This window comes from Microtus oregoni, unplaced genomic scaffold (genome assembly GCF_018167655.1).
Source record: "Microtus oregoni isolate MIOR12 unplaced genomic scaffold, Mior012 000050F_005, whole genome shotgun sequence".
In the NCBI taxonomy this organism is placed as follows: Eukaryota; Metazoa; Chordata; class Mammalia; order Rodentia; family Cricetidae; genus Microtus; species Microtus oregoni.
The window spans coordinates 324,671-346,358 of record NW_024543229.1 but is presented as its reverse complement, the minus strand read 5'-3'; the positions used below and the strand labels follow the sequence as shown (position 1 = coordinate 346,358).

The following is a 21,688-nucleotide window of genomic DNA, read 5'->3' as shown; positions in this document are numbered from 1 at the left end:
ACACTGATGTTCAAGGTAGACAAGAAGAAAGACCTTGCATTGGGATGCTGAAACACCTAACACCTGGGCAACAATCAATGATTTGAATTTCATAAACATGGAAGTTCTAGATGCGCCTTTGTTTTTAGTTTAACTATACACATTGTCATTTGATGTTGGAAATAATCAAACTGAATGAGACTGAAACGATAAAGAAAATGTCTGAAATAGAAAAAGCGAGCAACTGAGTGCTCAGCCCTAAACTGGACATCTGTATCAAGAGCCCTTCCTAAGGCTCAGGGAACACGGAAGAAGAGAAAGTAGCAGGGCTATCTGGAGGATGAGAAGGAGGGCTGTGAGTGTTGCCTTCTAGACATGACTTGACCATTGCGCTCTTGAACTCACAGAAACCAACCTTACCTACCCAAGACCTTCACAAGTTCATACCAGCAAAAATCTTATTATAGATAGGGTAGACGACCTCCAGGCTCCACCCCTCATTGACAGTTGCGAGAGAAGGGGGCAAGCATCCTTTCTGGAGGATGTGGCCACTGATGGAATCCCCATTCTCCAGTGGATGGCTTCACATCCATGAACATATGGGCAGCAAGAACTGTACGTAAGGGGTTCCTTTTTAAACCATGAGGTTGGGAGGGAAATGTTGACAGAGATAGAAGGAGAGTTAACGGGGTGGGTGATATGGTGATGAACATGATCATATTTCACGTATGAAATTCTCAAGAATAAAGACAACATTTTCAAAGGAAAAGTTAATTAGGCATTTGTTTGCCTATGTATGACACTTCTAATATAAGCATTCTCTGCATTTATGCATCATATCTTAGTGACACTAATAAGACTTTACTTCCTCTGTTATTGAACAAGGGTTTTTTGAAGGAATATACAGAAGTGTGGAGTGACTGGGTTAAGTAGTTTGCAAAGGTTAAAGAAATTTAGGGTTTGATAACAGACTCAGACGACGCCAATACTGTGAAGAGGTGCCATGGCTCAGAGTCCCCTGCTTTGCAGGATGTTAATAATTAAATAAAAGTGAAAGGGGGCATATTTAAGCCTTTTCTAAGGAGTTCCAGTAGATTCTTCTAGAATTTAGCATACATTATTTCCGCTACTTAAGTGTAAGAATCGATTGTCACAAACAAAAGTGCAGGTATAATGAAAATTGTCACTTAAATACATGGTGTATGGGACACAAAATGACATGTGAAAAATTACTTTGACAGGAATACAATTTTGTTGGCTTTTTAAAAAGAGGATGGCAGCAAAGATCTAACTCCACGACCAGAATGAAATCTAAGCATTACAAGAGGATTTATTATCTTTATTTTTTTCTGTGCAGGGCCTCATAGATGCTAAACAAGCATTCTCCCATATGTCCAGCTCCCATTTCACATGCTTATTTTTATGTGTGTCATTTTTTACCTGTATAAAAATATTGGGGCTTTGCTTTCTTGGGATTCACTCTTCACTACAACAGTCACCATTAAATAACAAAATTGAAGCCATGAATATTAAAATTAAGTTAACTTTCAAGTAATACAATTAGTAATCATATTTGTGCATCAGAAAGCAAAAGAGGAAAAATATAATCATAGAAACTTACCATTAAGCCTGGTCGTCCTGGAGGACCACTTGGCCCTGATATACCCTTGGGACCAGGTGGACCCTGTTATAAAGGGAGTAAAGAAAATGATGAAAAACAAAATCCCCTAAGTTTAACTGTTTATCTTATAAAAAAATAAATGCTTCTGACTTAAGTTATTTTCATAATCTATATCCCTGCGATAATATCAGAACTTAAAATTATACAAACAGAAGGGTTAAGTATCTTATATGGTAACTCAATAAAAGAGATTGGATACAGCTTTCAGAAAAACTGTGTTCTATAATAATAGATAAAAAAATATGATAAATGCATAATGAAAAACTATAAATAAACTACAACCAAACAAAACAAATGATGAATCTTAACAAGTCAAGAGGCACTATAGAAAATTACATAACTATCACATGTAATAAAGGAAACCTAATATAGTTTAGGGAATAAAGCTACTTTAGAATCAACAATTTAATCAGGACACTAGCTATATATTGAGAAAATACAAAAGGATGTGGCTGTCAAGTAAAATCACATTGATACAAAATTATTTGTGATGTTTTAGTTCTTAAACATTCTGTAGGGTTTGGGAGTATTCAAAGATGTTCACTTTGCATTGTATCAGCATATATTCTGCATGTACTGTTATATTTTTATCTTACATATTCATAATAAACTCCATGAGCTATCAAGAGCAAGATTGAACAAACTCAAGAGAGTGTGACTGGTAATGTCAGGTAAAGAATGAAAAGAGAAAAACGAAAATAAAAAAAACCAACATTGTACTTTGGTGATCAAATAGCAAAATCTCCTGGTCTGTATTTTTGGTAAAGGGATTGATTCTCCTAAACTAGAAAGCACTTCCTTGTCTAAATATACTGAAAAGCCTTTGTTGGTTTTCTGTATATTATCTATAAACTAACAATCTTTTTGTAAGATTAGACCTGATATTTATCATACATAAATTGCACTCCTCCAGTCTTCAAAGTATGATCATGCATAAGTGATACTAATACAAATGACATTTTTTATATCTTAAGAAAGATCAATGATTTTTATTTGTTGAAAAGCACACTTAAAGTGGATTCTACTGCTATCTATAGCATGAGAAGAATCTAGGAAGTTATTTTTGATGCTAAACTGTACTGGCACATACACTAATATCCATGGACCATGGATATAAAGATAAACAAATGCAAATATGGCTTGTTAAAACCTCTCTGTCTCACGCTGTTTTTGATAGAATACATTGATGCCTTGTAAACTTCAAATGCTAATTTGTATAACTAAAACAGGGAGTACTGACGGACTTGCACAATCTTCTGATTTAATCATGCAGCAAGCAAGAAAATCCCTATATGCTTACTTGTATTCCAGGAGGACCTGGGTATCCTTGATCACCCTTTGGACCTGGCAGTGATGTCATGATTATACTACCTGGTTCCCCCTGAAAGAAACCAACAATGTGAGTTATAATCGTTATTATACATGAAAATCAGCAAGATCATAAATAGAAATCTGAGAGTTCATTTTAGCATATAAATACAGGGAAAGAATAAGCACACCGATAATTTCATGAACAAATTTACCTTCGAAAAGTAACTTAAGAAGTAGCCTTAGTATGCTGAAGTACCGTGAATTTATTACAAGTTTGTGACATGTTTAGATATTCATTAATTAAAAATATGTATTAGATATAAAACATTTGTGCAGAATTGTGTTAGGTTCTGGGTACTTAGGAATAAAGAAAGTAGAGCCTCTTTTTCCATTTGGCTAACAACATAATGGGGAAAAATAAACCACAGCAAGTATAACAAGATAGTAGTTCTCTCACAGTCTCTAAAGTAAAACAAAATGGCATAGTGATTAATATGTAATATAGAGAGTTAGCTAGGCAGTGAAAGAAGAGTAACATGTGAAAGTAATGAGTAGGTCTCAGCCTGCAGGATAAGTGTCATTTGCCACAAGTAGCTAAATGCTGTACTGACTCAGTGACAGAGTGCTTATCTAGCATTCATGATGTCTGGTATAAAAAAATAATAATTTTAAGTTCTCAAATGAAGTAATTTCAGACCAGTGGTACTAGTGATCCAGGTGACTTAAGATAAGGCCGTTGCTACAACAATACCCAGCATGACAAGATAGAGCGTTACTATTATGGAGTATCTGGCTGATCTCTAATTAGTTTTAAGGCTCACTCCACACACAATAGGAAACTCATGCCTGGTAGTGTAAATCTGCCCAAGAGTCCATTGCTGGGGAGCTCATAGGCATCAGTGAGTAGACCTAGTACTATAATTTTATCAAATGGACAGAGTATCACACTGCCCACTAAATTCATATGTCTCTACCCATTAGATCTCATCCATTCAACCCTTAGATCTCAGGAGAGAAATTTCTTTGTGTGCTGGAGAATGGTTAATGCAGAAACTCACAACTGATCAAAGTACAGAGAATAAACATTAATGAAATGGTGAAATGTGTATCACATTCCTCCTCCTAAGATTTAGGGAACCATGGAAAGGGGTCAGAAAAATTACAAGCATTAGAAGTCAAGGACAAAACAAACAATTATCTTCTGGACATAATGCAATTCACGGTGTCTGTGGTTGCCTGCACAAGACCAGCACAAGATTAAGCCAGTCAACATTGCAGCGTGGAGTGAGGTGGGTCTCATGAAAGCCCTCCCCCATCGGAGAAGTGATTGATAGCAGATGGAAGCTGGAGGAGAGAGAATCAATTATCATTAAGGGTATGGCTCCGGACAGGGTGATCATGCGTCAGTAGATGGACCTATAGCCATGAGAATATGGACAGCACAAATTGAACTCAGTGGACTATGGGAAAAAGGGAGGACATGGAGTATGAGAAGGTGGAGGTGGACCTGGAAGAGTGGAGGCTAAATAGAAACAAAACATGTTGAATGTATATATTTTCAAGAATTAATAAAAACACAACTTAAAAGCCATGCAATGTACTGACACAAAATTTATATATATGGGGATTTAATGGATTGGGCAGGGTTATTTGAGGGTTAACAAGGCATGGCTTGCTATAACTACATCATCATTAATAAATACTGCAGACATTATTAATGTCACGAGTCATAGAGGAGAAGGAAGAGTCAGGCCAGTTTCTTGATGACTGCTAGACATAATACAATGAGTTTGTACTGAAGGTTACAGAACTCTCTGGTGCAGAAAAAACTATGAAACTAGAATGTTACAGAAGCTAGAGATAAAGAATATACACATTTCTAGAGAGAACCAACGGTTAATCCTATCAAAGTACAATACAACAAAGTCTAAAGGTGGCAGAAAAGAAAGATTTGAGCACAACACATACATTTTCAAGAATGTCAGTATAGAACATTATACTAATTAAAGAGAGTTTCTCCATGTATACCTGCGTAACTTCTATATATACCCATTTGGAGGCAGAGACTATAGACTTTCTACATATTTTATTTAAACTGTTTATCTTATTAGCATGAATGCTTACCTTCATACCTGGGATCCCAGGAGGCCCCTATTATTAAAAAGAAAGAAGGGACTTTTATACAAATTGGGCAGGGGTAAACAAAAGAATACATGCTATACAAAAGGAAAATAATCTGAATAAACTTCCAAGGGGCAATTTCATAATATTTTATATTATAGGATTCTTATAGGTAAGATTTCTATCACTTAGCATGAATCCATGGTTTTATTCAACAGGAAGCCCTTTAAGCCACTTCTTTTATTTTTTAAATTTATTTATTTATTAAGGATTTCTGCCTCCTCCCCGCCACCGCCTCCCATTTCCCTCCCCCTCCCCCGATCAAGTCCCTCTCCCTCATCAGCTCTAAGAGCAATCAGGGTTCCCTGACCTGTGGGAAGTCCAAGGACCACCCACCTCCATCCAGGTCTAGTAAGGTGAGCATCCAAACTGCCTAGGCTCCCCCAAAGCCAGTACGTGCAGTAGGATCAAAAACCCATTGCCATTGTTTTTGAGTTCTCAATAGTCCTCATTGTCCGCTTTGTTCAGCGAGTCTGGTTTTATCCCATGCTTTTTCAGACCCAGGCCAACTGGCCTTGGTGAATTCCCGATAGAACATCCGACCACGAGGGGTACAGCCACTCCTTTTTTTTAAATACTCTAGTTTGCTACTTTAAATATGCGATTTGTTCCATATGAACAAACTTTGTATTCACACCTTTTCTGTTACATCTTGAGTTCATTTTAATTCTGAATTTTAGAACTTACTGGAGGACCTTGTAAGCCAGGAAACCCAGGACTGCCTGGAAATCCACGCTCTCCCTAGAAGGAGTTAAAAACAAAGAGTATAGAGAATGAAGAAACAGTAAATAACTGTATAAGTAAACAATGACTCTCTTCAAATGCCATTTGAAACATACCAGATTACCAAAAATTCATTAGCAACAACTTCCCAATTATTTCAGAATCAACTATCTGTAGCAATTCAGCCTACCGAGATACTTTTAGCCCTACTCATCTTCCCCAACCGAAACTAAAGGAAAAACTCTACCATTGTAATTTGCTTTTCAAAACTATTTTGACACCATCACACCGAAGATTTCTGATTATTGTCACATTTAATAGTTAATGATTTGCCCCAATTTCCTAACCATGTGTTGTATACCTTCTGATTCCAAAGTTATCACTTCATTTTCTTTTATTGTAAACTATTTCAAATTATTTTTGTAAAAAGGAAAAGATGGCAAAGAAGAAGGCTATTAATATCACCAAGAAGACAGGAACAACATTTCTAGCAATCGCAGGCCATTGCAGTTTTAGGTACCTATTTTTTCTCATTCACTGTTGTAAAGTAGCAATATAGACATTTAGTTTAGAAAGCAGTTAAAATAGAGGGAGAAGAAAGAACACCGAAGCAAATTCTTTGCAAATACCCATGTATGCTATAACAATTCTGGGAACAAACCTGTCAGAAGGTTTAAAATGGGAAAATTACTACACCTTTGTGCTTTTGAGTATCAGTGGCTTTCTCTGTATCACCTTTTACACATGGAAAAAAATAGGTCCAAAGAGAAAGGAATGAGTGTACATATCAAGTTTAGAAAACATTAAAGAATTAGAACCCATACATCGTGGATGCAGCATTCATAGTTTACAAACCTAGTGAGAAATGTAAGAAAATTCTAATCTGGCAGTATGCACAATAAAATTATTTAATTTATATATAACTTATTATATAAATGATGCCTGCCCTAAAACATAAATTAATTGTTAGATATTGGAAAGGACTATTTTGTGAAAGGGTAAAAAGATATCTTTAATTATACAATATATACTTGCACATGCATTTGGCTTTCCTCTTTAAAGCTTTGAGTACTGGTTTTCTTGTTGCATAAGGCATGCTGGCAACACATATGTCCCACCCCCCCACGCCCACCCACACTTAAAAAAACAAAGAAACAAAAACATATTTGTTCCACCAGAACAGGGTCAAGAAAGGAGTTTACTTCCTCATGAAATTGTTTATTGTCATAACTAATAATGATCCTATCATCAAAGACTGCCTGAACTAGAATGAAGAACACAAATAAATCTCTCAAATATTGATATTTGCCTTACAAATAAATCTATACATTAAAAATTATAAGTGTTAGGGCACACATGGTGCACATTTAGTTCCAGAACTTGGGAGGCAGAGACAGGTGGATTGCTGTAAGTTTGAGGCTAGCCAAAGCTACATAGTGAGATTCTGTGTCAAGAAAAATGTTACTATTGGCAATCATTAAAGAGACCTGGGAAATACTAAGGTTGAAAATTATTGTGTTGGTTTTGTGTATGTTTTAAAGGTTCTCAGAAAACATGTTCATTGTAATGCAAAAAGTTAAAGTATATACCGTAATGTAAAAATACGGCACATGTCTTCATTAAAAATATATAGGGTAGATGTAGTTTTATAGAATATTATGCAGAAAACAGAAAATGCTTTAAAAAATAAATAGTGCATTTATGTAAAAGGAAATGCAAAACAAGAAAATAAGAGGCCACAATATATCATTTTACAAGAAGAGCAAATTTTCCTCTCTCTATTGCTGTATATTAATGTCAAATTTTTGACTCAAAACAAGAAAAGTGCCATTATCTAACAAATTCTTCTGCAGTTAAGTGAATCATTTTTGCTGATGAAAAACTTGTAGTTTCCCGGTGACAGCTAAGGAAGTTAAGAAAAATAAAGCATGAGTCAGTGAGATGGTTCAGTAGAAGTTTAGTCTTCTGCTAAGACCCAGACAGTTTGAATTTGATACCCACATCCCACATGGTGGAATAAAATAATCAACCCACGTAAGTTGTCCTCTACCTCCAAGTGTGTTCCAAGGCATACATGAGCCCCTTCCTCCACTGTATAAATAACATTCCATAAAGTTTTTAAACTCAAAACATAGACTATTCAAAATATAGACAGCATCTATTTGTAAGGCAAAATTAATAAAAGATATTACCAGTATTATTTATAGCAACTTCTATAGTATGTGAAACACATATATCCTAATTCACTTTTAATATCCAAACTACTTTACATGAAGGTTTTGTAAGTAACCTCTAATCCAATGCACTATTGCCACTAGTTTGACAGGCTGAAATAAATCACTGATATCTACTATACTGAAAAGGCTGACTTAGACACAAAGTCACTTTATCGCTTTTCAGACTTTTAAATCTAGTATGATCCACATATTGTCCACAATTAAGCTCAATAAACCTCACCTTTGTTCCGTTGCATCCAGGGATACCTTGAGGTCCTGGAGCTCCATCATGGCCTGGCATTCCCTTTAAAAAGGCATACAACACACTTATAGCATCCCTTAATTATCTTTCAGAAGATCTTACAATAATCAAAATCATACTTACCGGAAGACCTGGTGTCCCCGGAAATCCTGGAAGTCCAGGAGGACCCTATAACAATAAATAAATCCCTTGAGGTAGTGACGAGGCGATTACCAACCACTGTTGTTTTAATGACCACAGAAGAGCTCTTTCCTTGAGATGTTTTGAAAATCCCTTTTACAGAAAACTAGAGGCTCCTGTTTCCAGGCACATTTGCTCCATTACACTTACTAGCTGCAAGCAAAGGCGTGGTGGAAATGTCCGTCTTAACACAAAATTCCTTCAGATCTGTGAATAATGAATTTACTAGGAGATAAGAGGGTAACAAATGGATCTTCCGCTGAGGACATTAATGTAACTAACCTCAAACATCTTTCAATTAAATTTCCCTTTCAGGACTGGCACAATCCAACTTGACAACTGTTTCTGTTGGCGAGGATATAGGGAAAACAGTACTCTCATCAGTACTGTAAACACAGACTCAAGTGTTATGGCAGAATATTTGGAAAGAGCTACCAAAATTGACATGCACATAACCTTTAACCTAACAACTCACTTCTATGTCTCTATCCCAGGGGCACACTATAAATTAGGGAACACAATATGATATTTAAGGTTTGTGTCTGCAGCACTATTACAGCAAGGTTTGGAAAAAATGAGCAGAAGACGTTTCTGATAGACTGTATGCCGGAAAGCAAGAAAGTCACAGTGACCAGTGACTTCGGTAAAAATCATAGTGGGCAGGAATCAAACTTGAAAAGACTCCTACCAGGTCAAAGATGGGACAAAATGCGGTTCAAAAGAATAATATGCAGTGTTCTCAGCACTGTCTGCGAGTTTAATTAAGTCCAGTTAAGTCTACCGAGTAAGACTTTATCTCAAAAAGTAATAACTACAATTAACTGAAACATTAAATCAAATGTATTTTTAATGAAAAAAATCCTCAAAAAATCCTTCCTTGAACAACACTTCAAGTAGTTGTTCGAACAGTTCATTCATTTATTAACATTCCAGCTAAAATGGTGGCCTGAGGAAATTAGGACTGACTTAAAAATAATCTACAAATTGTTACCGTAAAGCAAGAATAGAGTGGCTAATCGTTACTGAAGCACGCTGAAGTTTTCAGTGGCAAAGTGAAAGACGTGAGGGATTTCCTTTAAAATATTTGCATAAATAGTGCTTGTTTAGAGACAAAATGTCAAAATGGTCGATTGTTTTGAAGATAAAACTAAGCACAAGGAAGTTGAATCTATTGTGTGCTCTCTGCATTTGTCTAAACGTAATCTTTTTCACTTTTAAACTGCACATCAAGAGTAATTTGAGTTGGCTGTTAGTATTCAGACACCTGTACTGACCTGACCCTGGGGTGTATGTCCTTAGCTGTAGCCACTAAGAGCTCCTCCTGTGCATGTTCACAAAGTTCCCTTTTAAAAGGGCCCTGCCCACCTCCCATCACTCTCTTTCTATCTCTCCCTCTCCACACATATTCTCCCACACACAAAATCAATCTCTCTCTCCCTTCTTTTCTTTTCTGACACTCCTGTCCCCAGAGGGTGGTCTCACCTCCTCCCTCACCCTTTTATCTTCCCTTTCCTCTAATAACGCCTCCAAGTGAACTCTGTTGCATGGTGTCTTTCTCTTGAGCACTGTTTTTTTTTTTAATTACAATACCAGATGGTGGTGGCACACGCCTTTAATCCCACTACTTGGGAAGCAGAGGCAGGTGGATATCTGTGAGTTTGAGACCACCCTGGTCTACAAATCAAGTTCCAGGACAGCCAGGGCTGTTACACAGAGGAAACCTTGTCTTGAAAACAAAAGAAATAAAGAACAACAAGATAAAAGTAGTCTGTAAGCTGAGACCTAAAGATACGGCTACCATATCAAGCACTTCTAAAGTTATACTTCAGAAACTGGAACAGGGTCTAATTGAACACCTCCCAGCTATCTAGAAGCAGCCATTAGTAGAATGACCAATTCTTTTTAGTTTCCACAGTATGCAGTATGTATCATGCAGAAGCTATAAATGGCTATTGAGAGATACAGTGTTAGTATTATAAAGAGCTTTAACTGTATATATGTGCATATATATATATATATATTTACTACAAAAATCAGTGATACCTGACAAATTAAACTAACGGTTTCGACTTTCTTAATTTTTTCCAGACTGTATCCACAGCAGTCATAAATGCCACTTAAGAAATTTACATGGATTTTTTAATTTGGTTTTGAATTTTTTTTGTTTTGAATTTTTTGGAGACAAATTCCCAATTCTGTACAAAATGCTGGCCTGGAACTCAAAGCAATCTTCTTGTTCTGAGTATTCCAACTGCTAATAGTACATATACGATGTGCCAATCTGGGATACCACATGGCACTAAAAAATTATGCACCCAATGGAATATTTTTTTTTTCCAATGGAATATTTTTGAAGCTTTGTGCAAGATTTATTTATCTAAATGTTTGACTATCAAATAATTACAATATTTTGGGGGTGTAATAATAATTCATATATGAGCAGGCACCTAATAGTCAAAGTAAGAGATATTATGCTATAAACAGAAGTTTGGAGCTAAAAGAGACCTTGAAGATACACTCTTTACCTTTAGCAGTGAAGCAACTGAAGGTCAGAGAAAATAGATCTTGTCTTTGGAAAAATCACCACTATTAGTAATAAACCACTATCCTCTAATTTTTCTTATTATTCTCTTTGGGGGTTTTGAGACGGTTTCTCTGCATAACTCTGCCTTTCCTAGAACTCACTCTATAGACCAGGCTGGTCTTTAGCTCATAAATCTGCCTGCCTCTGCCTCCCAAATGCTGGAATTAAACCATGCCTCAGTATTCTATAATTCTAAAAACAGCCATATGCATACCAGCACTGAAGAAAGGTAGGCATTAGCTGTCAACTTGACAGAGTCTAGAATCACCTGGGAGATGACATGTCTGTGGAGGATTATCTTGATTACATCAATTGATGTGGGAAGACATCGAAATTGTTGGCATTTACCTTAAGCAGGGGATCCTGAACTGGATAAAATGGAGAAAGTAAGCTGTACACTAGTATGAATGTATTCACCATGTTCTGCAGCTGATTGTAAAAGTGATGTGACCAACTGTTAAAAACTCTTATTGTCCACCCTGATGGACAGCTTGAACTCATGAACTGTAAGTCAGAATAAACCCCTTCTCCCTTAAGTTGCCTTTATCAGGGAATTTTTTTTCATTGCAACAGTAAAAGACGGACATTGGTAACTAGAATTGGAACCATTGTTGGAATAAAACTGACCATGCAGTTCTCAGGCCTTTAGAGCTGGTTTTCAGGAGGAATGTGGAAGAGTTAAAATAGTGACTTGGAAAAGTCCCTGAATGCTATAATCAGAGGATAAAGCCTTTTCTGCTGGGAACTTGGAAGACAAGAACACTGGGGGGGGGGGGGGGATGTGTAAAGCGGAGACTGGTCATTGAGATATCAGAGTGAAAAAGGACTCTAATTAGCAACTGGGCTAGAGGCCATTCATGTGATATTTTGGCCAACAATCTGCCTCTATGCTGCTTATTAAAAGTCGATTGAAGGTAAATTTCAAGATAATGGGTTAACTTGTTTGGCAAAGGACATTTCAATGAAGGAGAGAATTCAGTTTAGTATTGGTAACATAGCTATAATTGTTACAAAGTTCAGAACTACTGAAAACAAACATCATACATTGCATCAGGACAAAAGAAAAGGTGTCCTGAAGGCAAAACTCCAGTCACCAGAGGTCCTTCAAGAGCTAGCAGTAGAACTTGGCAATGTAGCTCATTTGAGAGACATGGAAGCTTGAAAAAGAATGTAAGGCCAGAGGATTTGTGGTGTGGTTGAAGTTCCTGCAAAGAAGCCCTAAGAGGCCAGTGTGTGAAGTTGTAAAGGTAAACCATAAGTTACAGCTAAGACAACAGGATAGTGGAGATACCAGGAATCATGGACAGCTGCCAAGGAAAGCTGTGGGCATAGAATTAAGCCAGCCTAGGAAGAGTAGATGTGTGCTTCAGGGGGCAGAACTGAATGCATGGGGCGGATCAAGTGGTTTGGACTCCAGCTGATGAGACTACAAATCCCAGAGTTTGGACTTGAAGCTGCAGGATCTGATGTTTGTTCTGTTTGATTTTGTTTTATGTTGAAGTGATTATTGTGGCTATGTCTGAGTTCTTCTAATTTAGAATAGGGGTATTTACTCTGTGCCAATATTATGCTGGAAGTATATACCTTTTTTTTTTTTTATTTTACAGACGCTCACAGTTAAGACACTGAGGACTATGGGGACTTTAGATGTTGGATTGAATGCATTTTACATTATATTATTCTCATGGGTCTATGAGAGCAAGGCATGGAAAGTTATGGCTTAAAAGTGATGGGTTTAGGTGTCAAGCTTAGAAGGAGTAAAGTTGTAATGTTTTATTTTAGTTGTCTACCTGACAGAATCTATAATTACCAGAGAAACAGCTATCTGGACATGCCTGTGAAGATTACCTTGATTACATTAATTGGTATGTGAAGATCCATTTTAATTGTGCTCAGGATCGTTCACTGGGAAGGGGATCCTGGACTAGATATGATAGAGAAAGAAAAAGGGGCACAAGTATGCTGGTTGATTTTGGCTTTCCATTGTGAAAGTGATGTGATCAGTTGCTTCAAACCCCTGCTTCCTTGACTTCCCCACAAGAAAGGATATTACCCTTCAATTGTGACTCAGAAAATATACGCTAACACGAATAGGGAAAATTTCACAGGTCCCCACTCTCAGACAAAGGAAGAACTATAGATAATTACTTTTGAGAGAGGGTGACTTAATGATCCCCAGGGAAGAGCTTTCTAATTGATTATCCAGTAACAACTGCTCAGCCTTGAAATAGTAAACATTAGTACACATAAAAGCAACACTAAATAGATTCAACATGTTGTATCTAATATATTTACATGTGTGTACAACAATAACTAGTTTATCATTGTTGTCTCCTATCATTTCGCGTGTTTTTATCTGTTGACATCAACAAAGCATTTACCATACACTGCCTATTGCTTACCCTGATTCCTTTTGGTCCTGCTGGCCCGGGAATTCCATCATCACCCTGAAAAACACAATATGTTAGTTCTTTTGTCCTTCAAATCAGTCATCAAATGACTAATTTTCCATTATAGCAGCCTTAAACTTTGTAAAAATATCTGAAAGTTTGTGTTAAAATTATACACCCAAAGAAGGTTTATTATTAAGAGTAAACACACTTATAAATTATATGAACAACATCAAGAAAAGTCATTATTTTACTGGGGAAAGCGCTGCCATGAAGATGAAGTTTTACATGCATAAAGTTGTATGCAAGGCATTCAAGAAAAAGAAGATAAGCTAGCAATGCAGCTATTTCCCAAATCATTTGTGCAATAAAAAAAAGAATGGAAGGAAGACAGCCTCAAAATTTTGACTATTTCTATGGCATATTTAAGCTGCAGTTGTACGTGCTGTTCTTGAATTTCTGCTTTTATCTTTTCATTTATTTCAGAAAGCACCTTCTACTGGCAGAACTTAACAATCATGAACTCGCTCTTCCAGATTCTGCTCTCTACTCCTGGCAAATACTCCCTAACCATTTCAAGTCATGCCTGTATCACTGACATTTTTAAATCTACCTTAGTGAATTTTTGTTAAGGATTTTCTTTTAAATTTTTAATAAAGAAAAACTAATATTTGATGTAAAGTAGCATATCCACAGGTTCTGGCAGCAAAGATATGGATATTCTTAATGAAAAGGCCATAAGTCTCCATGAAATATTCTCCTTTTTAAAAGTTTAATGATATACTCATTCCAAAGCAGACACAGTTACAAGAAGATTAAATGAATTCCGATTCCCAGTTAAAATAACTAGAAGACCTCTTGTTCAATAAATATTTTATGCCTGCTTACTGTAGGCAGAAATAAGACAAGAATCCTTCAACATTGCACCAGTTAGATCAAGCAGCAAGGTTAAAGCAGAGGAATAATTTTAGGAAAGAAAATTGGAAAGCTAGAAGTTATGGAGGACATCTATCATCTCAACACTCAAGAGCCTAATGCAAGAAAATGGCCACAAGTTTGAGGCCAGCATTATCTACATACAGAGTTCCAGGACAGGTAGACCACAGAGTAAGACTATTTTAAAACAAAACAAGAAAGAGTGGGAAAGAATGGAGCTGAGGTTATACCTGGATAGGGCATTTGCCTAAAACCTGCAAGGCCCTGAGTTCAATCCCTAGCACTACATTAAAAAGGAGAACATTTTACAACGGAGGAGATAAAGCCACGATTTGCAAATGATATGACTGTATGCCTGAAAACCAAGGTATTTAAACTACTATAACAATATGATGAGTTTACAATTATATAAAAAGCTAACATTAAAAACTCAAAAGCCTTGTTATAGGACCACTTTAGGAGACTTAATAGGAGAAAATATCCCACCTATACATGGTAAAACAAAGTATTTTGTAGTGAATTTAACAAGAAAATGCACAAGATTTATAAGAGCAAAAGTTTAAAACACTTGTGAAGTTCACAGACAAATAAGTAAAAAAAGAAATTCCATGTTGTTAAATAAAGGAATTCAACATTTTAAAAGTAAACCACAATTTTTTTTTTTTAGAAATTTTATACAATGAAAATAGATTTAGCCGAATCCTCGGGGCACCCAAGCGGGCGGGAGTCTCTTTGTTTCTATGGCCTGCCTGCACCAAGCAGGGTAGGCACTTTGTTTGCAACCTGCCCACCAGCATGGAGGCCTGATCTCTAGGCGCCAGGAGACCCAGCGTTGGGGTGAGTTTCTGACCCTGCGGCGCCAGCCCGGGAAGGGGAGTTCAGAGGTTCCTTGGCCCCCTATCCCTCTTGAGCTCTCGGCAGGGCCCCCACTCCCTGCATACCTCCTCTTTCTTCCTAGCCCACCCAGCTCCCATCCAGAACCCTCCCCACTTTGCCCCACCGCCCTCTTTCTGCACATAACATCACCCAGCCCAGCCTGTCTGGGCACTGGGTCCGAATCCTCGGGGCACCCAAGCGGGCGGGAGTCTCTTTGTTTCTATGGCCTGCCTGCACCAAGCAGGGTAGGCGCTTTGTTTGCAACCTGCCCACCAGCATGGAGGCCTGATCTCTAGGCGCCAGGAGACCCAGCGTTGGGGTGAGTTTCTGGCCCTGCGGCGCCAGCCCGGGAAGGGGAGTTCAGAGGTTCCTTGGCCCCCTATCCCTCTTGAGCTCTCGGCAGGGCCCCCACTCCCTGCATACCTCCTCTTTCTTCCTAGCCAACCCAGCTTCCATCCAGAACCCTCCCCACTTTGCCCCACCACCCTCTTTCTGCACATAACATCACCCAGCCCAGCCTGTCTGGGCACTGGGTCCGAATCCTCGGGGCACCCAAGCAGGCGGGAGTTCCTTTGTTTCTTTGGCCTGCCTGCACCAAGCAGGGTAGGCGCTTTGTTTGTCACCTGCCCATCAGCACGGAGGCCTGATCTCTAGGCGCCAGGAGACCCAGCCTTGGGGAGACCCAGCATTGGGGAGAGACAACGTTGGGGAGATCCAGCATTGGGTAGGCAAGGAGACCTGATCCGGTAAAGAAGATCCATAAGGGAGCATTTGGAAGAAGAGATGGGTAGACGCCAAGGCAAGAATTCGCCCAACAAGCTGAAAAGCAACATGAAGCCACCAGAAACCAGCGACCTCACAACGGGAGGACATGAACACCTTAATCAAGAAGAAGTAGAAAAGGTTGACTTCATGAAATTGATTGACGCCCTTAAACAGCATGTAAAAAATGCCCTTATAGAAATGGATGAGAAATATAACAGAAAGTTTGAAGAACTGAATAAATCAGTGAATGATACCCTAGAAAACCAAGGAAAAACAATCAAACAGATAATGGAAACGGTGCAAGACTTGAAAACTGAAATGGAGGCAAAGAAGAAAACACAAACAGAGGGCCGGCTGGACATGGAAAATTTAAGTAAACAAACAGAGTCTACAAAAACAAGCATAACCAACAGAATACAAGAGATAGAAGAAAGAATCTCAGATTCTGAAGATACCATAGAGAAAATAAACACTCTGATCAAAGAAAACAGCAAGTCCAACAAACTCTCATCACAAAATATTCAGGAAATATGGGACACAATAAAAAGACCAAACCTAAGAATAATAGGAGTAGAAGAAGGAGAAGAAGTGCAGCTCAATGGTCCAGAAAATATATTTAATAAAATTATAGAAGAAAACTTTCCCAACCTAAAGAAAGATATACCTATGAAGGTTCAAGAAGCATACAGAACACCGAATAGGCTGGATCAAAAAAGAACATCCCTTCGCCATATAATTATCAAAACACAAAGCATACAGAATAAGGAAAGAATATTAAGAGCTGCAAAGGAAAAAGGCCAAATTACTTATAAAGGTAAACCTATCAGACTTACACCTGACTTCTCCATGGAAACCATGAAAGCCAGAAGGTCCTGGATAGATGTACTTCAGAAACTAAGAGACCATGGATGCAAGCCCAGATTACTATACCCAGCCAAGCTTTCATTCACTATAAATGGAGAAAATAAAATTTTCCAGGATAAAAACAAATTTAAACAATACGCAGCCACAAATCCAGCCTTACAAAAAGTAATAGAAGGAAAATCACTAAGCAAGGAGTCCAACAATGACCACAATAACTCAGACATCTTGAGACCCTTCACCAACACAAATCAAAGAAGGGAAACACACAAACTCTACGACTAAAAAAATGACCGGAGTTAACATCCACTGGTCATTAATATCACTTAATGTCAATGGACTCAACTCACCTATTAAAAGGCACAGGCTAAGAGATTGGATACGAAAACAGGATCCAACATTCTGCTGTTTACAAGAAACACACCTCAACCACAAAGACAGGCACCTACTCAGAGTAAAGGGCTGGGAAAAGGCTTATCAAGCAAATGGACCTAAGAAACAAGCAGGTGTGGCCATACTAATTTCTAACAAAGTTGACTTCAAACTTAAATCAATCAGAAGAGATGGAGAGGGACATTTTATACTCATAACAGGAACAGTTCAGCAGGATGAAGTCTCAATTCTAAACATCTATGCCCCTAATTTAAAAGCACCCACATACATAAAAGAAACATTGCTAAAACTCAAGGCAGCCATCAAACCGCACACACTAATAGTAGGAGACTTCAACACTCCTCTCTCACCAATGGACAGGTCAATCAGACAGAAACCTAACAGAGAAATAAGAGAATTAATGGAGGTAATGAATCAAATGGACTTAACAGACATCTATAGAACATTCCACCCAAATAGGAAAGAATATACCTTCTTCTCTGCAGCTCATGGAACCTTCTCAAAAATCGACCACATAGTCGGTAACAAAGCAAACATCCACAGTTAAAAAAAAATATTAGTAACCACCTGTGTCTTATCAGATCACCATGGATTAAAGTTAGAATTCAACAACAATGCTACCCCCAAAAAGCCTACAAACTCATGGAAACTGAACAGTCAACTACTGAACCATACCTGGATTAAGGAAGAAATTAAGAAAGAAATTAAAGTCTTCCTGGAATTCAATGAAAATAAAGAAACAACATACTTAAACTTATGGGACACTATGAAAGCAGTCCTAAGAGGAAAGTTCATAGCACTAAGTGCCCACTTAAAGAAAACAGAGAAAGCTCACATTGGAGACTTAACAGCCCACCTGAAAGCTCTAGAAAAAAAAGAAGCAGACTCACCTAGGAGGAGTAGAAGACTGGAAATAATCAAACTGAGGGCTGAAATCAACAAAATAGAAACACAGAAAACAATCCAAAGAATCAATGAAACAAAAAGCTGGTTTCTGGAGAAAATCAACAAGATTGACAAACCCCTATCCAAACTAATCAAACGGCAGAGAGAGAATTTGCAAATTAATAAGATCAGAAATGAAAAGGGGGACATAACCACAGACACAGAGGAAATTCAGAGAATCGTTAGATCTTACTACAAAAGCCTATATGCCACAAAACTGGAAAATGTAAAGGAAATGGACACTTTTTTAGATAAATACCATATACCAAAGTTAAACCAGGACCAGGAGAACAATCTAAATAGACCTGTTAGTCACGAAGAATTAGAAGAGGTTATCAAAAACCTCCCTACCAAAAAAAGCCCAGGACCAGATGGTTTCAATGCGGAATTCTACCAGAACTTCCAAGAAGACCTAATACCTATACTCCTTAATGTATTTCACAATATAGAAACAGAAGAGTCATTGCCAAATTCCTTTTATGAAGCTACAGTTACTCTGATACCAAACCGCACAAAGACTCAACCAAGAAAGAAAATTATAGACCAATTTCACTCAGGAACATCGATGCAAAAATCCTCAACAAAATACTGGCAAACCGAATCCAAAAACACATTAGGAAAATTATCCATTATGATCAAGTAGGCTTCATCCCAGGGATGCAGGGCTGGTTCAACATACGAAAATCTATCAATGTAATCCAGCATATAAATAAACTGAAAGAAAAAAACCATATGATCATTTCATTAGATGCTGAAAAAGCATTTGACAAAATTCAACACCCCTTTATGATAAAAGTCTTGGAGAGATTAGGGATACAAGGGTCATACCTAAATATAATAAAAGCTATATACCGCAAGCCGAGAGCTAACATTAAATTAAATGGAGAGAAACTTAAAGCCATCCCACTAAACTCAGGAACACGACAAGGCTGTCCACTCTCGCCATACCTCTTCAATATAGTACTTGAAGTTCTAGCAATAGCAATAAGACAACATAAGGGGATCAAAGGGATTCGAATTGGAAAGGAAGAAGTTAAACTTTCGTTATTTGCAGATGATATGATAGTGTACATAAGCGACCCCAAAAACTCCACCAAAGAACTTTTACAGCTGATAAACACCTTTAGTAATGTGGCAGGATACAAGATAAACTCCAAAAAACCAGTCGCCCTCTTATACACAAAGGATATGGAAGCAGAGAGGGAAATCAGAGAAGCTTCACCTTTCACAATAGCCACAAACAGCATAAAATATCTTGGGGTAACTCTAATCAAGGAAGTGAAAGATCTATTTGACAAGAACTTTAAGGCATTGAAGAAAGAAATTGAGGAGTATACCAGAAAATGGAAGGACCTTCCTTGCTCTTGGATTGGGAGGATCAACATAGTAAAAATGGCAATTCTACCAAAGGCTATTTATAGATTCAATGCAATCCCCATCAGGGTCCCATCAAAATTCTTCACAGATCTTGAGAGGACAATAATCAACTTTATATGGAAAAACAAAAAACCCAGGATAGCCAAAACAATCCTATACAATAAAGGATTGTCTGGAGGCATTACCATCCCTGACTTCAAACTCTATTACAGAGCTACAGTGATGAAAACAGTGTGGTACTGGCATAAAAACAGAGAAGTTGACCAATGGAATCGTATAGAAGACCCGAATTTTAACCCACAAACCTATGAACACCTCATTTTTGATAAAGGAGCCAAAAGTATACAATGGAAGAAAGAAAGCATTTTTAACAAATGGTGCTGGCATAACTGGATGTCAACCTGTAGAAGAATGAAAATAGACCCATATCTATCACCATGCACAAAACTCAAGTCCAAATGGATCAAAGACCTCACTATCAGTCAGAACACAGTGAACCTGATAGAAGAGAAAGTGGGAAGTACCCTACAGGAGATGGGCACAGGAGATCGCTTCCTATGTGTAACCCCAACAGCATAGACTTTAAGGGCAACATTGAATAAATGGGACCTACTAAAACTGAGAAGCTTCTGTAAAGCAAAGGACACTGTCACCAAGACAAATAGGCAACCTACTGACTGGGAGAAGATCTTCACCAACCCCGCAACAGACAAAGGTCTGATCTCCAAAATATATAGAGAACTCAGGAAACTAGACTTTAAAATGCTAATTAACCCAATTAAAAAATGGGGCACTGAACTGAACAGAGAATTCTCAGCAGAGGAAGTTCAAATGGCAAAAAGACACTTAAGGTCATGCTCAACTTCCTTAGCAATCAGGGAAATGCAAATCAAAACAACTTTGAGATATCATCTTACACCTGTCAGAATGGCTAAAATAAAAAACTCCAATGATAGCCTTTGCTGGAGAGGCTGTGGAGGAAGGGGAACACTCATCCATTGCTGGTGGGAATGCAATCTTGTGCAACCACTTTGGAAATCGGTGTTTAGGTTTCTCAGGAAATTCGGGATCAACTTACCCCTGGACCCAGCAATACCACTCCTGGGAATATACCCAAGAGATGCCTTATCACATGACAAGAGCATTTGTTCAACTATGTTCATAGCAGTATTATTTGTAATAGCCAGAACCTGGAAACAACCTAGATGCCCTTCAATGGAAGAATGGATGAAGAAAGTGTGGAATATCTACACATTAGAGTACTATGCTGCGTTAAAAAACAATGACTTCTCAAATTTTGCATGCAAATGGATGGAAATAGAAAACACTATCCTGAGTGAGGTGTCCCAGACCCAAAAAGATGAACATGGGATGTACTCACTCATAATTGGTTTCTAGCCATAAACTAGGGTCACGGAGTCTACACTTGGTGATCCCAAAGAAGCTAAGTAAGAAGGTGAACCAAAGGAAAAGCATATAGTTGCCCTCTTGGCTATGGGAAGTAGACAAAATTGCCGGGGAGAAAATTGAGATCTTGGGGGTGGGGTGGGATGGGGGTAAGGGGAGATGGGGAGAGAGGGGGGAGAGGGGGAGAATGGGGGGAGCTTGGGGAAGGGGGAGGATTGGGATGAAGGAAGGTTGGATGGGGGAGCACGGAAGCACGGTTCTTAGTTAAGGGAGCCACCTTAGGGTTGGCAAGAGACTTGAACCTAGAGTGGCTCCCAGATACCCAAGCCGAGGTACCCAGTTAGTTCCTTGGGCAGCTGAGGATGGGGAACCTGAAATGACCCTATCCTAGAGCAATACTGACGAATATCTTGCATATCATCATAGAACCTTCATCTGGTGATGGATGGAGACAGAGACCCACACTGGAGCACTGGACTGAGCTCCCAAGGTCCCGATGAGGAGCAGAAGGAGGGAGAACATGAGCAAAGAAGTCGGGACCACGAGGGGAGCACCCACCCACTGAGACAGTGGAGCTGATCTATTGGGAGCTCACCAAGGCCAGCTGAACTGTGACTGAAA

General features: G+C 38.3%; 1 protein-coding gene across 2 annotated transcripts in view; it reads right to left on the bottom strand.

The window, feature by feature from the left end:
- The window catches only part of Col4a5 (collagen type IV alpha 5 chain), a 195,768-nt gene that overhangs the window by 99,440 nt on the left and 74,640 nt on the right, over positions 1-21,688 (bottom strand). For both annotated transcript variants that reach the window (XM_041636781.1, XM_041636782.1), the window contains exons 4-10: positions 13,520-13,564; positions 8,477-8,521; positions 8,333-8,395; positions 5,840-5,893; positions 5,096-5,122; positions 2,961-3,041; positions 1,601-1,663 (exon numbers count right to left, since the gene is read on the bottom strand). In XM_041636781.1, coding sequence (XP_041492715.1) covers positions 1,601-1,663; positions 2,961-3,041; positions 5,096-5,122; positions 5,840-5,893; positions 8,333-8,395; positions 8,477-8,521; positions 13,520-13,564 — 378 coding nt within the window. The remainder of the gene's footprint in view (positions 1-1,600; positions 1,664-2,960; positions 3,042-5,095; positions 5,123-5,839; positions 5,894-8,332; positions 8,396-8,476; positions 8,522-13,519; positions 13,565-21,688) is intronic.